The sequence below is a fragment of the Hemitrygon akajei genome, chromosome 18, assembly GCF_048418815.1.
Source record: "Hemitrygon akajei chromosome 18, sHemAka1.3, whole genome shotgun sequence".
Lineage (NCBI taxonomy): Eukaryota > Metazoa > Chordata > Chondrichthyes > Myliobatiformes > Dasyatidae > Hemitrygon > Hemitrygon akajei.
Window position 1 is genome coordinate 18,804,439 of NC_133141.1, and position 12,661 is coordinate 18,817,099.

At 42.5% G+C, this 12,661-nt stretch overlaps 1 protein-coding gene across 2 annotated transcripts; it reads left to right on the forward strand.

Moving 5' to 3' along the window:
• Positions 1-464: 464 nt before the first annotated feature.
• LOC140741564 (uncharacterized) lies at positions 465-6,653 on the forward strand. 2 transcript variants are annotated; one of them, XM_073071867.1, is made up of 5 exons: positions 465-854; positions 2,774-2,870; positions 4,326-4,432; positions 5,228-5,400; positions 5,930-6,653. In XM_073071867.1, the coding sequence occupies exons 1-5, from the start codon at positions 749-751 to the stop codon at positions 6,206-6,208; spliced, it is 762 nt and encodes a 253-aa protein (XP_072927968.1). In that variant the 5' UTR covers positions 465-748; the 3' UTR covers positions 6,209-6,653. The 2 variants fall into 2 exon arrangements, with proteins under 2 accessions (XP_072927968.1, XP_072927969.1); XM_073071868.1 differs by having other exon boundaries at positions 5,933-6,653.
• The last annotated feature ends 6,008 nt before the right edge of the window (positions 6,654-12,661 follow it).

Sequence of the window (12,661 nt, forward strand, 5' to 3'; positions counted from 1 at the left end):
GTGCTCATTGCGCGTCGAACGTGAATCCCTGACAGCCCCTTATCTCCCCCTCGCTGACGGGCAATGAGGTCCTTTGTCATTCGGCACTAGGACGCACCTGAATTAGAAGATGATCTGCTCCACAATGTGGAGCATCATATTACAGAATAAAGAGAACTGTTCACCTCAAACAGAGTTTACAAACAACGTTTGCATACCTCCATTACTAAAGAAATGGAATATTCCGCCGTGTATGGCGGGAACGGCAGCGGAAAGCCGACCTGAGGGCCCAACACATCATTCGCACACTTAGAATGGAATCAAACTAGACTTTGATGTCTTACTCTGAATGTGGAGGGAAAACAATAGGTTAACTGCGAGAATATACCGGGGTTAGACATTAAAGTGCGCACACTCACTACAACGACAAGGCAATGTGTGTGTGTGTGTGTGACTGCGCTTGTGTATAGAGTGCATCTGCCGAGTGTCTCTGTCACATTTAGTTACCAGGAACTGTATTATATAATAGAAATTCCACATTTCTGCATTACAACCATGACTCTCCAGGAAACAGGTGCTGATTTCTTGTTCTATATCACTGAATATTAGTTACTAGGGACTACATTGTACCATGCACTTTTTCTACAACAGCCGATTGCTGGTCGGGACGGAAACGCGCGCCATCTGAGGTAAAAAAAAGCCAACCGCTTCACGTCGCATTTGAGGCTTCATTGTGTGCTCTGTCGATTGACAACGGCTGGTCAGAAAGATGGAGCGCATTCTAGTGAAATGTGCGGCGACAGATCTGGCTATTCAGTGGTTCCTCTGGAATGCGGCAAGCATCTTCCAAACCAAGATGTTTCATGATTTGGCAGGTTGGTGTTGCGATGGCGCGCGGCGGTACCGGACTCCAGTGACAAGAAATTTACTGTTAAATGTGTAGGTGGTTTCCCTCCCACAAGTTGGGGCAATTGACCAGGAGTTTGAATTGACTCCCCCCCCCCTCTCCATCACCTCTCTTTGTCGATACTAATAATACTTTCTCCGCTTAATAATTTGAAGGACTTCAAGTGGGCTTGCTTCGATCGTTTGACGTTGTGTTTGAAAAGATTCAAATAGTTGAGACCGTTTGATCTTCTTGACAGCAGTGGAATCCAAGAATCAGGCGTCGAACAAGATTTACATGGCGAATAGTGGTAAAATATCCATCAGTTGGTTATTGGAGGAAAGAGAAGAGATAAGATGACTATGTTTCATTCACTTCCTTGAAGGGCAGGGAGGGCAGATCCTAAATTAACAAACAACAAAAGAATTCGATGAGTATTCGGAAAGGGGGAAGTTTGATGGCTTGGGGAAGTAGTTGTCAGAGTGGGACAAAATGAAATCTTTTCAAAGAAACTGCAGAGGCATGGTGGATTGATAAGCTCTCCCCCTCCCACCACCACCACCACCACCCCGTGCCAGTGCTCTAGTTCTGTCATGATTTAGCTGCAGTTGCTTCAACTAAAAAGTCATTAAGAAGGTAACGATAGAATATGAAAGTAAGCAAGCCACTAATATTAAAGAGAATATCAAAAGTTTCTTCAGATACATAATGTGTAAAAGAAAGGCGAGGGTAGGATATCAGACCCCTGGAAAACAATGCTGTAGAGGTAGTAATGGGGACAGGGATATGGTAGATGAACTGAAGAAGTATTTTGGATCAGTCCTCACTGTGGGAGACACTAGCAGTAAGTTCAAAAGTGTCGGGGCAGAAGTGAATGAAGTTACCATAACTAAGAGAGAAGGTGTTTGGGAAGCTGAAAGGTCTGAAGGGCGATAAGTCACCTGGAACAGATGGACTACACTCCCAAAGTTCTGAAAGAGGTGGCTGAAGAGATTGTGGAGGCATTAATAATGATCTGTCAAGAAGCACAAGACTCTGGAATGGATCCGGAAGACTGGAAAATTGCAAAAGTCACTCCACTCTTCAAGCAGGGAGAGAGGCAGAAGAAAGGAAACTATAGGCCAGTTGGCTTGACCTCAGTGGTTGGGAAGATGTTGGGGGTTGCCTATTAGGGATTTGGTTTTTGGATATTTGGAGACACAGGGTAAAATAGGCTGTAGTCAGCATGGTTTGCTTGAGACCACTAGAATTCAGAAGAATAAGGGGTGACCTAATTGAAACCTATTGAATAGTGAAAGGCCATGGTAGAGTGGACATGGAGAGGTTGTTGCCTCGGGTGGGAGAGTCGTTAGGAGAGAGGCATCCTTTCAGAATGGAGATTAGGAGGAATATCTTTCGGCAGAGAATGTTGAATCTGTGGAATTCATTGCCACAGGCAGCTGTGCAGGTCAAATCTTTTTGTACGTTTGAGACAGAGGTTGATAGATTCTTGATTGGTCAGAGCATCAAGGGATTCGGGGTGAAGGCAGTAAGTTGGGGCTGAGAGGGAAATGGATCAGCCATAATAAAATGGAGGATCAGACTCAATGGGCAGAATGGCCTAATTCTGCTCCTATAACTTATGGTCTTGTGGATATGAGGACAGGTGGTATGTGGGATTTTGCATGCCATTCCTGCCAAAGATAGACATGGATACTGCAGTGTGTGCTTGTAATTTCTCTGCCAGCAGTTTCTGTGCTATATATGACAATAAACTCCACTTTAGCCATAAGTATTTAAGTTGGTAAGTAAAGGCTATGATAGGTGTTTCTCTTCTCTTTCTCAGGTTCGATAGTTTTATCTCTAAGCTGCTGACAAATATCTTTCAAATTCTTCATGTCAATTTACATGTAGTTCACTTTTTTCCAGGATCAGCGACTTTCCTATCGACTCTCCTGAGTTCCTGGTGGAATGGCACTAGTTCCTTGGGACATAAAATACCTCTTTTTACCACATGGGGCTTGAGGTGAGAGTACAGAAGAACAGATTGAGAATGTACATCTGAACCTAGCCTCCAGCCTGAAATGGTAAATGGCTGCAAATATACTAATCAAATTGGCTTGATGCCATTTAATCAAAAGGATCATGGCTTGGCTTCGCAAACGAAGATTTAGGAAAGGGGCTGCCTACGTCTGCTGCAGGCTTGCTAGTGGCTTACAAAGCCAATACGGCTCAGGCAAACCCGGCCGCAGCAGCTGCAGGGAAAAGTCCTAGACATGGGCTTGTCCTTCAGACTGTGCAATGGTTTTTTTTAGATGGAGTGCTGGGTTCACGGTACTGGCCCCACCCTTTACACCCGGGGTCATCTGCCATAGCCTAGCAAGCTGGGACGGTGACAGCGAGGTCCTCGGGGCGTAGGAGTTACATCGGAGAGTCCTTCTCCTAGGTGGATGGCCTGACAAGGCTGACAAGCCACACCTGCCCGGGTTTGGAGTCATAGTTGTCCTTCTCTTAGGCTGGCTGCCAACAAAGGCTAATGAGCCCAGCCCAGCCTACCCATCCAGTTTTACCGCTGGACACTCGGTCGCGCCATGACTTAGCAAGCTTGGTGGAAACAGGGGTCACCGACGAGAAGGTGTTGCTACGGATACAGTAGTGTAGGAGAGGCCATTTGCAGTGCCTCCTGCCTAGCAAGCCAGACAGTGACCACGCAGCCAGCACTACACCGGGACAGGAGAGGCGATGTATTGCTCGTGCACTTTCCCTGGGTGAGTGGGACGTCAGACCCAGACGTCACCCCCCCCCCCCACCCCAATCAAAAGAATAGTGCAGCTGAAAAAGGAGGCCATTCGGTTCATTGTGTGCTTGCTCCACTCCCCATTCCTCTTATCCATATACTTTATTCAAAAACTTAGTACTTTTGTTTAGCTGGCTGTTTGACTGTAATGTGCATCGTCATTAAACCCAGTTCTGCCCACAATTGTGCATCTTCCATAAGGTACCAGAATCATTAATGACATCCTGCTCCTGTGCAGAAAGTAACAGCGTTAGTGTTTCAAAGCTGTTGGTCTTTGTCAGAAGGCCATAGTACTGAAATTGCAACACTTTCTTGATCCACAGCCTGTCAGATCTGCTGGCAGCTCTGCACCATTTTCTTGCTCCATTATTGTTGGGATGCTTTTGAAATCTTAAAATTAAAAATAAACAAATTAAAGGCATGGAATGATCAATAAATTGTCACTTCTTTAACACAATGCCTTTACCAATAGCCAGGAACTCAGACTAATTCTACCCTAATATTGACCAGGATATTGTGCTGTATCTCTCTACGACGTTATGTTCCCTTGGCCAATAACGAGCAGAGGAGCACTCCTGTCCACAACAATCACACCTATGATAACTTGTGCAGTGGCTCAATGAGGAACGGAACTGTGAAGCCCACTCCAGCGCAACGTCTGAATACTGTTTTGTTTGATTTCAGTGTGAGACTGTTCCTGTTCATAAGATTGATAAAAGAAGGTCAGTATCGATACTTCACTCAAGTTCATAACAACCGTAGACGCTTCTTTCCTTACTGGACTATTGAAGGTGAGCTTCCTTTGCACATTAAGTTTCCTTAAGTCTATTTACTGATTGTCTGCTCTTCACATTCAAATGTTTTGAGCTCCCTTCCTCTAGCTGGCAGGGTGATTGCCACTGGATCAGATAAAAGATGGAGCCAGGAACTGTGACTGGTGAGGAGCGCAGCAAAGGGTGTGTGGGAAATATATAGATCCCACACAGTATCAGTCCATCAGAAACTCACAAGGGAATTTGGAGATGGGTAAGAAATGCTGGCCTTGTCAGGAATGCCCATATCTCATAAATATACTTCAGAAAACCATTTAACAATCTTTTATTTCATTATATTGCAGGAGAAATAGTTACGCCAGTGCACTCCCAGTTCTGTTCTTTGTTTTCCTGAGGCTGACTAAAAGTCTGCTGCACTGTCCCATTTACCCCTGCTCAGTTGACGATGTTGTTGGGAATGAATAACAAATACAAGCATTGTCTACGTGCTGTGGGGAAAATTTAAAAGGAATTCATGTTGATTGGCTCCATATCAGCTATACTGCTACTTAATGGTAAATGGTGTTGCTGATCAGCTCCTGGTCCCGACAATCTGATGGAAGAATGCAATTGATTGAACGGCATCTGTAGGGAAAAAGAATGGTTGGCACTTCAGGACATGACGGAGGGTTCCAACCCAAAACATCATCTATCCTTTCCTCTCACAGATGTTGCTCGACACCCTGGGTTCTTGCAGCAGATTTTTGCTCCAGATTCCAGAATCTGTGGTGTCTTGTGTCTCCAGCTCTTGTTCCCAATGTTTCTGATTTTCAGGTATCTGGATCTTCATCACACTCCTCCTAGCAGTCATTTTAAACCTTCAGAAAGAGGATACACCTCTTTATATCCAAAACGTTGCAGGATGGACGATCTGGGCTTTCGGCTTCATGGTAGAGGCAATTGCAGACCATCAGAGGTGGAATTTCAAAAGTAATTCTATAAATGCTGTAAGTACTCCTGCATGGATTTGTACCCCATTCAGATCTGGTAAGCAATAGGTCAGTGGTTTATTATTGTATAGACTTTATTATAAAAAGATATTACACACCTAGACAATTCCTGGGATAGGTGTAGCAGGACTGAGCCAAGAGATTACATAGGCAGGGAATAGATTCCTTCACTTTTAGAAATTAATCTTATTTGAAGCAGTTATTAAAAGTTTTGATGTTGTTGAATAATGGAAATGTGATTCTGCTCGCACTAGGGAAAATAGAATAGCGGAGTAGCTCCATGCAATGAATTGGCCGGTCTCGACAGAGACAGGGAATTATTCTTCTGCAGCAAGTTATAAAATCGTGTATATTCCAGGCTCAAAATAATAGGTTCTTAAGTATTAAGGGAACTGATGCTGAGCTGATAGAATAGTTACATATTTAATTCTTACAACTTATCTTTTGTTTTGTTTTGTTGGGTAGAGGGCAAACCCAAGGCTATGTTCTTGCAAGGATTCACTGCATTGCAATTTTTTTCTCTCAGCAGGACAAATTCAGTTGCCATGGGCTCTGGGCTTACAGTCAGCATCCAAACTACTTGGGTGAATTGCTTCAGTGGATTGGCCTGTTCATCTCTGCTTCTAGTGTAATGAATGAAATAGAGTACATCGGTGTCTTTTCACTCGTAATTATGTGGGTCTTTTACTCTCAAACAAGTGGAATTCCCATTCTGGAAAAGGAAGCCATGAGAAGGTGGGGACATGATCCTGCTTACCTCAAGTATGTCAAACATACACCATCTGTCTGGCCATTCAGATTTTAATGCAAATTTCGTTCATTAAGACCCACAACTCACCCCACATCTCAGTTTCTGGTGTAAATTTGTTTTTGAAGTGATTTTTCAAAGCAAAGGGAGATCTGGAACATACCAACTGATCACCCCCATGCTTTAAGATTTTTTCTATTATTGCATTGTTTTATTCTCCTTAGGGGAGGAGCACTGTTGTGATTGAGATTACAGTGGACTCGTGAGATGCAGCAGTATTTCTTCTTTTGAAAACAGTTCTGGAACCAAAAGTTAATTGATGTTAATTGTTCATTGTCATTTACTGAAAGAAAAACATTAACTTGGCATGGTTTTTTTGCAACAGTTGGGTACAATTTTTCACCCTCAGTGATAACATTTATTCTCTCTTGCAGTTACCGTTACTTGGGGGGAGGGATTGGAGAGGTAATAGCTGTGAGTAGCAAAACTCTCGCTCGTTCAGTCTTGGGGAGGAATTAGAAAGCTTTGTAAATTGTTACTTGAAGTTAATATTTAAAAAAAAATACAAATTGCCTGATGAAATGCTTTGTTATTCTTGTCTGATTTATTTTCCCCCATGATCCCATTCTCCTGTCTTCTCCCTGAAAACTTTCATGCCCCTGCTAATCAAGCACCTATCATACTCCTTTTTAAATATACCCAATGAATTGGTCTCAACAGCCATCTGTGGCAATGAATTCCACAGATTCAGCACCCTCTGGCTAAAGAAATTCTTCTTCATTTCTGTTCTAAAGGGACATCAATTCCGAGGCTGTACCCTGTCATCCTAGACTTTCCCACAATTGGAAAAATCCTCTCCTCACCTAGGCCTTTCAATATTCGTTAGGTTTTAATATACGCCATATACTGTATATTTACATCTATTAGCAATTTACTGTGGTGTGTTAGTCAGGGAGTGACATGCAACAGAAAACGACATTCAGCAAATATAAAGAATTATTTAAAACAATAAATTTGGAGTACCAATATGGAATAAAATGTGCATAAATACATAATTACCAGCATGCGTTATAAAGAGTGGCTTAAAGTGTTTACAGTGCAGTGACGAGGTAATAGAAGGAGGTGGGGCTAACTAGAATTTCACGTACCCCATTTCAATCCTGCTCCTGTCTCATGTCTTTTAGTTCTCTTTACTGAAATACTGATACGTCTCTGACTTTACTTTTTTCCTTTCAAACTGCAGGGTGAATTCTATCATTTTATGATCACTGCCTCCTAAAGGTTCCTTAATGTTAAGCTCCCTAATTAAGTCTGGTTCATTACACAATAAAGAATCCCGAATTGCCTTTCCCCTGGAGGCTCAACCACAAGCTGCTCAATAAAGACATTTTGTGGGCATTCTACAAATTCCCTATCTTTGGTTCCAGCACCAACCTGATTTCCCAATCTACCCTCATATTGAAATTCCCCATGACTATCATAACATTCCTCTTTTAACATGCCTTTGCTATCTCTCATTCTAATTTTATCCCACATCCCAGCTGCAGTTTGGAGTCCTGCATATAACTTCAATCAGGGTCTTTTTACCCTTGCATTTCCTTAACTACGCATAAGGATTCTACAACTTCCGATCTTATGTCTCTTCCTTCCCAGGAACATAAAACATAAAAACCTACAGCACATTACAGGCCCTTCAGCCCACAAAGTTATGCTAACCATGTAACCTACTCTAGAAACTGCCTGGAATTTCCCTTCCGCATAGCCCTCTATTTTTCGACGCTCCGTGTTCCTATCTAAGGGTCTCTAAAAAGACTCTATTGTATCCGTATCCACCATCTTCACTGGCTGTGCATTCCATGCACCCACCACTGTCCATGTGAAAAACCTACCTCTGACATCCCCTTTCTACCTACTTCCATGCACCTTAGAACTATGTCCGCTCGTGTTAGCCATTTCAGCTCTGGGAAAAAGCCTCAGGCTATGCACATGATCAATGCCTCTCATCCTATACACCTCTGTCAGGTCACACTCATCCTCTGTCACTCCAAGGAAAAAAGGCCAAGTTCACTCACCTATTGTCATAAGCAATGCTCTCCAATCCAGCAATATCCTTGTAAATCTCCTCTGCACTCTCTCTATAGAATCCACTATAGGATTTGATTTCATTTTTTACCAACGGAGCCTCCTCACCTCTCTGCCTATCTACAGTACCTGCCTGGCCTTTCTATACAATGTGCATCCTTGGATAGTAAACACCCAACTATAATCTTCCAGCCATGACTCAGTGATGCCCACAATGTCATAACTGCTTTTTCTAGCTGTGCTACAAAATCATCTATATTACTCCGTACACTGCGTGCATTCAAATATCACACCTTTGTCCTGTATTCATCATCCTTATCCCTTTCTAACTTTATTCTTTTTTTATTCTGGAGATTTCTGTAACCTGTCATGTACTTTCCTTCCCGTTTATCTTATCCTTATTTTCCCAAACTGTGGAACTCACCCTCTGCCATTTATATTAAAGCCCTGGTTCTGTGATTCACCAGGGCCCTGGTTACAGTATAGATCAGGTGGAGCCCTTCCCATCAGAACAGCTCCCTCCTTCCCCAATACCGGTTTCAAGGTCCCATGAATTCAAACCCATTCTCCCACACAAAACTTTGAGCCACAGATTTAGCTCTGTGATCTTAATTATCCTGTGCTGATTTGCACGGAGCTCAGTATTGTAGGTGCTGGCCTGCCCAGTTTAACTGAGTAAGTGTAACCAAGGACATTGAATGCCTGGGAGAGGACACTGATGATGGTTCACTTGTCCCTCCTGTGGATTTGGAGGATGTTGTGGAGACGGTGTTGGTGGGATCTCTCCAGGCCTTTGAGGTGCCTACAAGGACCAGGGTGCAGGATCAAAAGAGGCTGTAAGGTGTGCCAGCTACAACACAGGCACAACTTACCGCACCAATAAGGACATCTGCAAGACATGGTGCCTCAAGAAGGTGGGTCACTGAGGACCTTCAAAATCTGAGACGTGCCCTCTTCGTGATACTACCATCGAAGAGGAGGTACAAGTGCCTGAAAACACACTCAATGTTTGAGGAAAGGCATCTTGCACATTGACATCAGACTTCTAAACGGTCCATGAACAATACCTCAATATTCCTCTTATTCCTTATTTATGTTTTGTAACTTACAGTATTGCAAATGTATGTCAGTCCATCACAGCCTGCTTTCAATGTGCCCAGTTGAATTCCTCAACCAACACCCCTCTCAGCTCCTGCAGCCCCTGCTGGTCCTTCGATGACTGTGGTCCCACGTCGCCATAGATTTTGTTGGTTACCAGCTTCAGGGGTGGGGGAGGGCATGCTCTTCCAGTCTTCACCCTGCTAAAAAGAGTCATCTGCCACTCAATTGCAGAAGTTATCCTATAAAAATTATTATAAAAGTTATCACTCACTGCTCAGTCATCTCTGCGGCTCTGCATTTTATGATACACATATATCGAAAAACAGTGAACAGCAATGTTTTGCATGCAATCCATACAGATCACTTCAAAATCTTAGTACCTCAAGATAGTACAAAGGGAAAAAAAATAACAGAATGCAGAATAGATTGTATAATTAAATTTACAGAGAAGGTGGAGCCTCGATATCTGCATTAAATGGGTATAATCTCTTATTTTTAAAGTGACCCCTTGTTCTAGATTCTCTCACAAGAGGATATGTCTTCCACACATCCATCACGTCAAAGACTCGGTCAATACTTTGCAAAGCATTTATAGCACAAAATGGACCATTTGGCCAATAAGGTGCAAACTGGCATTTATGCTCGACTGAAGTCTCTCCCAATCATTGTCTATATGTTTCTCCTTCCTGTAGAAATCAGCTACCTTGTAAATACAAATGTGCTATTCTCCTGAACCACTCCACGTAATGGCAGGTTCGACTCCCTCCACCATCATTAGGATCATAGGAACAGGAGAAGGTCATTTAGTCCCTTGAGCTAGTTATACTACTCAATGGATTGTTGCTTTGCAAGAGTTGAACAAAGTCCAAGTTGACCCACAGATGTCTTTCATGACAGGAATGTTTCTTTTCCTCTCTCATAGCTCTGAATCGTCACTACTTCTGTCATCTTTTATAACAATAGATCCATCCAAACTATCAGAGGGCTCACTGGCCAAGTTGGTATGTTGGATATTCACAGAGGCATAGAAAAAGTGACAACCGAGATGGTGGAACTACTTGTTGGATCAGGCTGAAAGAAACAGACTTATAATGTTTTAAGCAAGTGATCTTTCATATTTTACTGGCCTGAAATATTCATGCTGTTTCTCTTCCCACAGAGACTGCCTGACCTGCTGTGTGTTTCCAGCATTCTGTGTTATGCCTCCTTTCTATAGTGTAAATGATAGTGGTGTCCCTTTCGAGTAGTTTATCTATTTTGGTGTAAAAGCAAATCCTGCAGATGTTGGAAGTCTGAAAACAAAATAGATGCATCCAACATCTGCTAGATTTTATTCTTATGCCACAGAATTGACAGACAAGGTACTTGAAAGGGGCACCACCATCGATCATGCTATGGAAAGGAGGCAGCAGCTGCTTAGGACGTAGAGCTTTAGATAGGCTGGATGCCCAGAGAGCTGGGCATTATAAATGGCAGTCTCGTAGCATCAAGATTACTTACCTCAACCCTGAAGCTTACATTAAAAGCGAGTGATTCAACATTAAAATGCGTGTAGGTTATACCTATAATTAAGTTGTTCAGTGTTAAGAGTCATTCTGCAGCAAGCCACAGTGCCCAGGGTGTTGGATGCTCAGGTTGAAGGCTGTCGGGTGACCAGGGATATCTGCTCCAGTGGTGGCTAATGTCTCACCAAAAATAACTCGCTAATTTATCCAATTAGAAAATATTCACCAGGAAATAGATTTGGGCAGTTATAAACTTAGTTCATGATTGAAAGGAGGACATATAACTCGGAGTCCTGCCATGTGCAGAAGTTCGCTGATGACACGGCCATAGTGGGGTGTGTCAGGAATGGACAGGAGGAAGAGTATAGGAAACTGATACAGGACTTTGTGATATGGTGCAACTCAAACTACCTGCGTCTCAATATCACCAAGACCAAGGAGATGGTGGTGGACTTTAGGAGATCTAGGCCCCATATGGAGCCAGTGATCATTAATGGAGAAAGTGTGGAGCAGGTTAAGACCTACAAGTATCTGGGAGTACAGTTAGACGAGAAGCTAGACTGGACTGCCAACACAGATGCCTTGTGCAGGAAGGCACAGAGTCGACTGTACTTCCTTAGAAGGTTGGCGTCATTCAATGTTTGTAGTGAGATGCTGAAGATGTTCTATAGGTCAGTTGTGGAGAGCGCCCTCTTCTTTGTGGTGGCGTGTTGGGGAGGCAGCATTAAGAAGAGGGACGCCTCACGTCTTAATAAGCTGGTAAGGAAGGCGGGCTCTGTCGTGGGCAAAGTACTGGAGAGTATAACATCGGTAGCAGAGCGAAGGGCGCTGAGTAGGCTACGGTCAATTATGGAAAACCGTGAACATCCTCTACATAGCACCATCCAGAGACAGAGAAGCAGTTTCAGCGACAGGTTGCTATCGATGCAATGCTCCTCAGACAGGATGAAGAGATCAATACTCCCCAATGCCATTCGGCTTTACAATTCAACCGCCAGGAGTAAGATATGTTAAAGTGCCGGGGTTAGGAGTCAATGTATTTAAGTAAACTACTTAAGAACTTTTTAAAAGCTATTATTAATGCTTTTTGAGAGGGTGATTTTAGATGCATATCATATTTTTACTGAGTTAAATATTGTATGTAATTAGTTTTGCTACAATAAGTGTATGGGACATTGGAAAAAATGTTGAATTTCCCCATGGGGATGAATAAAGTATCTATCTATCTATCTATAAGATATATGATAAAATGCAGAGCAACAAAGTAGATTAAAAATAACTGCATGTTAATTCTACTTGCTACATTGATTCAGGAACTCAGGGCCATTCTGTCAGGTTTTCCAGAGTCGACGTCGTTGCTTATTGTTGGATCCCCTTGCTGTTCCTCAGCTGTTTACTCCTGATACTTTAGTATTTGTAAGTCTGACTGAATTGTATTGAGTTTCGGGATTAATGTATCATGTAAGATCGACATGACTTTGCCTTTAATCCATCTGATTATTCTTTTTTAATGTTCCCTTTTTTTAAAAAGTTAAAGCATATGAAAATTGAGCTAATGGGATTTTTTTTGTAATTCAAATTTTTATTATTATTTTACAAAGCAGCACAGCATATCATAGAGCAGATACAGTACAGCATATTTACACAGCCATCCCATGACAGGAAAACATATAAAACTAAGAAACAGAAACAAACTTCTAATTTAAGTTGAATTAACATTCAACCAAAATTGATCCCATGCGTCTTGCACTTTTCCCTCACTGTTAATTCTTCCCAACATGTGTTCATATGATGAAATCTGAACCATTCCCTCAGTCCATTC

What these genes read in the sequence shown, in the direction of transcription:
- LOC140741564 (XM_073071867.1), top strand. Translation starts at nt 749, where the DNA reads ATGGAGCGCATTCTAGTGAAATGTGCGGCGACAGATCTGGCTATTCAG. An exon ending in GATGTTTCATGATTTGGCAG is followed by an intron (nt 855 to 2,773) that starts GTTGGTGTTGCG and finishes ACTTTTTTCCAG; the next exon opens with GATCAGCGACTTTCCTATCG. An exon ending in TCCTTACTGGACTATTGAAG is followed by an intron (nt 4,433 to 5,227) that starts GTGAGCTTCCTT and finishes TCTGATTTTCAG; the next exon opens with GTATCTGGATCTTCATCACA.